The following is a 4,559-nucleotide window of genomic DNA, read 5'->3' as shown; positions in this document are numbered from 1 at the left end:
ATGGATTGGAGCAGCCTTCCGACGGATTTGCAAGAAGAAGTACTCTCTAGGGTTCCTGCTAAATCTCTGGCACGATTGCGTTCAACATCAAAGCAATGGAATACTCTATCGAAATTTGCTAATATACATTCTACTAATGCACAAAAGGAGTCTCTTATTGTTATGATGGAGAATTTTAGGGTTTGCTTAGTAAGGGCCAATTATCTCCATGAATTTGACATCAACATTGCTCCATCGGTTAACGTAACATCTCAATTCTACCTTGAACATCCGCAGTTCAAATCATCACAAGTCGATATATGTAATGTCTTTCACTGTGACGGCTTATTGTTATGCAGCACCGAAGATGATAAACTCGTGGTATTTAATCCATGTTCAGGAGAAACCAAGTGGATTGAACCTAGAAACCACTACAAGAACACCGAATTCTATGCTCTTGGTTACGACAACAAATCCTCCTGCAAGAATTATAAAGTCTTGAGGGTTGATCGCCGCCATGTTCGGGGTGTCAACAATGAGTACGAAATCTATGACTTCACCACTGATTCTTGGAGGGTTCTTGGTCCCACTACCGATTGGTTGTTACCACGAAGTCATCGTGGCGTGTCGGTGAAAGGAAATACTTATTGGATTGCTTGTTACAGTGGGGGGCCATATCATGAATTCTTACTAAGTTTTGATTATTCAACAGAAGGGTTCCAAAAGCTGCCTCTTCCTCATCAATCTGGTTCTGTTGTTAAGGTTTTATCAGTGGTTAGAGAAAACCAACTTTGTCTCTGTGTTACTATTTCAACAGAGTTACATGTCTGGGTGACAGCAATTATTACCGAATCAGTCATGGTTTGGAGAAGGCTCTTTAAAGTGAACGCCAGTTTACATTATGACTTTTCCAATGGGGTGAGTTTGTTGACCAACGAGCAGAACAAGATTATGTTTTGTTGCAATAATTACATATACGTATATCCCGATGGTGGAAATGTTACATGCAAATTACCTTGCTCGCATCTTCTGAATTATGTTCCAAGTTTAGCTCAAATACAACAAGGGTTACGTGACATGTAAGATTTACGCCAATCTATCCAAGTTTTTTATTTTCTTGTTTTCTTTCATATTGTTGCATATTTTAGCTTTGTAGTTTATTTTTTCGGAGGATTGGTCAAATTTACCGGTTTATGTATGTACAGCTTATCTTAAGATACAATTCAGTAATTTCATTTGGATTATTTCTATTATTTTTTCTTCGAAACTTATTATTATTATTATTATTATTATTATTATTATTATTATTATTGAAAATGTATATGAGGAAGGCCCTGTTCTTTTGCAGAGTCGCGCGACACCTTCTAGGGACACCAAAATAACACTAAATTGATTGGTTTATTTTTGACCCAGCAATAAAGTATCTTATAAAAAAAATAAAACAGCGACACTGCTTCTGTTAAATGAATCGCTGAAAAATCCAGCGACGGCCAGCGACAAACAACGACATCTGTTATTTTGAAAAAAAGGAAAGCAGCGACAGCAAACGGAAAACCAGCGATGGCAAAGAAGAAAGAATCTATTGATGTCAGTGTAATTTACTGTCGCTGCGACACTGAAACGAACAGGCCCGAAGAATTATAATAAAAGATTCTGGTCAAAACATTTGACATTTTAAAACATTGTTTTTTTACAATTTTATTATGAAAACTAAATTGAAAGGATAAATATTAGACACAAATATGCGTAGAATTTATGAATGAGTAATTTTAGGTAGACACAAATATTAATTACGAAACACACAACTATATGAGATGATCCAAAAAAATCACAATAATAAAAAAGTAGGAAACAGAATTGTGGTGAAAAAATCACAATAATAATTTAATTTCTACGAAAAAATTGATGAGTGCTTGTTCCACTTCTAATGTAATTTCTACATGTATCGAAGCGAATGGGTGAAGCAAAATGCACTTGTATTTGGATATTATTTCAGGGAGAACTTTTTTTTAATTCAATCTTCAATTCTAAATTCCGAACCTATGGAGATAGTGTTTGCTTTAATTATTGGAAACTCTTTACTTTGCATGTGCTTTTGCTTATCGAGATCAGATGGTATTTGGCCGTTTATTTGAAGCTTATAGATGCTTCAAACGTTTTTCTTAACATGCTCGATCAAAATCTCTATAAATTTACGAAAAGATTTTTGACATTTTCTGGTGGATTTGTAAAACCCACATTCTCTTCGGCCACAGGCTTCTCGAGTTCTAGGAAACGAAATCACTTTTCGAAGTAGTAAAAAGTTGAAAGTTGCAATCTATAATAACAACTAAGGCCTTTTATATATATGTAACATGGACTAATAAGAGACTGCAGATTGCGCTAGACTCAGTTAGAGGTATAGCCTCAGTTATAGATAATCCGCAAATATATGATAAAACTAGGATAAAATGATTGTCGATCTCTAAGTGTTGTATAATTCAATTTCTTATGCGATCTTCCACTTCGTAGCTTGTTTCATATCACTTAACGACAATGTTGGGTTTTGTCAACCTCTACAGTCCCTCAAGCTTAAACCTTTTGCCAACAAGAACACACAAGAGCACAGCAAAACAGAGTAAGCAGTATCCTTGAGAAGAAGAAATCAAAACAGAGCAAGAGAAAGAGAAGAAAGGAGCACACAGAGAAATGTTAACCCGGTTCGTGGTGTTAACTAACCACTACATCCGGTCGGAATCAACAGATTCCCAAACTCCACTATAATCAGAGACAAGTTTACAGAGATAACTCAAGTGACATCTATGGATCTTAACAACCAAAGACTCACTAATAACACTCTGTAACACTTAAGAAAACTCTCCCCAAGATTACACTCTCTCTACCCGATTATAGCTCTCTCTCTTTACATTGTGCCTCTCTCCCTTCTTACGGCCGCTTGGCTTGGCGACGCCTTTCCTTGTGTCTTCATGTCTCTTTATATGAGGGACAACCACAGAAACCCTAGTGCTTCTACCGAAGACTCACTAATAACACTCTGTAACACTTAAGAAAACTCTCCCCAAGAGACAACAACAAAAAAAATCATTCTAACAAAACCATTCTCGAAGCGTAAATCATTCTTAGTCACGTTTTTGGGAAATGAAGATAGAATAACAAAACCATTTTATTAACTTTTTCTTGGTGTTGTGCATTAGATAGTCTACATCACTTGTATAATTTTAAGGAGATAGTGTGATGATTCAAATACAAACATAACGCAACACTACTTGTGATGCATAGGACCACTGAAGAAGAGCCTCTAGATTTGCATGGCTGCAGAGCCAATGAACTTGGTGAGACCAAAGGTAAGAGCCATAGCCATCCAACCACCAATAACCACCCTAACACTCGACTTAACCACACTTGTCTTTCCCAGGACCGCACCGGTCACTCCAAACACAACCAATGCTATGGTGGCCACAACCGCTACCACCGCCATTCTTACCTTATGATTCTCGATGAATACAGCAGCCAGAAGCGGCATTGCTGCCCCCACTGAAAATGCCAACGCTGATGCAATTGCTGCTTGTCCTGGATTCGGCAACCGTTCTTTCTTCTCTTCCTGCCATTAAACTTACACTTTTTACTATACATCATATAGATATGTTATGTCACCAAAAGTCTAAAAGGAAAAAGATAAAAAAATATAATAGTGTCAAAATATCGATTACAAGTTCAATTGGTAATAAATGTTATATCTGTTGTTTCAAACACCAACTTTTATATATATACTGTTCACATGTCACCAAAAACAAGTCACATTGTTAAACGAATTTTGTTTTTATCATAATATACAGTATATATATGTATATTATATGTTGCACAAAAACAAAATATATGTATATTATATAATTTTATATATATAGATATAAAAGAACTGAATATCCAAACGCTTACATGCTACTATGATTGGTGGAAGAGCTTCACGGTGTGTTCTAGGCTTAGGGTACCACTATTTATATACATCTCCCATTTAATAAAAATGGTTACTATGCTTAAATGACTAGCGACAGAATTGGTGTAGCAGATATCTATCGGAAAATACGTTTAGACACAGAATGGTGCGTACTGTGTCTATTATATATACATTACCTCCTCTTGTTCGTCGATTGCTGATAATGATGTCTTATTCTCAATAGCTCTCTTCATCTGCGCAGTTTCAATATCCCTTTGGGTACACACAGACACAAACTCTCCAATAGCCATACTGCAAGCACCCGCGACAAGGCCGGCAAAACCAACGAGCAACATAGCTTTGACGTCTTCTTTGATAGAACCAACACCCATCATGAGGGACGCCACTGTGACCAGGCCATCGTTGGCTCCAAGCAAGGCAGCTCTTAGCCACTGAGCTCTCTGCATGTAGTCCACTTCCTCCTTCTCTTCTCTCGGACGGCTTTTCTGATTCCTTGGGCTGATTGTTTCTGAAAGCTGAAAATTGGAAGCCATGGTGTAGGATTTGTACTGACTACTGGACTAGTGATGTTTACTTGATTTTGATTGATGAGAAGGCTTGTGGAGAACTCACGCCTTATATAGAA

At 37.0% G+C, this 4,559-nt stretch overlaps 2 protein-coding genes across 2 annotated transcripts; one reads left to right on the top strand and one right to left on the bottom strand.

The window, feature by feature from the left end:
- Window positions 1–1,062, top strand: LOC104748566 (putative F-box protein At3g23260). The gene has a single exon (XM_010470182.1). It carries the CDS (start codon window positions 1–3, stop codon window positions 1,060–1,062), a length of 1,062 nt encoding a protein of 353 aa, XP_010468484.1.
- Window positions 3,125–4,559, bottom strand: LOC104747070 (vacuolar iron transporter homolog 2.1-like). The gene is made up of 2 exons (XM_010468640.2): window positions 4,111–4,559; window positions 3,125–3,580 (listed from the first exon to the last, which is right to left on the bottom strand). The coding sequence occupies exons 1-2, from the start codon at window positions 4,465–4,467 to the stop codon at window positions 3,278–3,280; spliced, it is 660 nt and encodes a 219-aa protein (XP_010466942.1). The 5' UTR covers window positions 4,468–4,559; the 3' UTR covers window positions 3,125–3,277.

The sequence above is a fragment of the Camelina sativa genome, chromosome 15 (assembly GCF_000633955.1).
Source record: "Camelina sativa cultivar DH55 chromosome 15, Cs, whole genome shotgun sequence".
Taxonomy (NCBI): domain Eukaryota; kingdom Viridiplantae; phylum Streptophyta; class Magnoliopsida; order Brassicales; family Brassicaceae; genus Camelina; species Camelina sativa.
The sequence above is the reverse complement of the archived record's forward strand: the minus strand, read 5'-3'. Positions and strand labels throughout refer to the sequence as shown.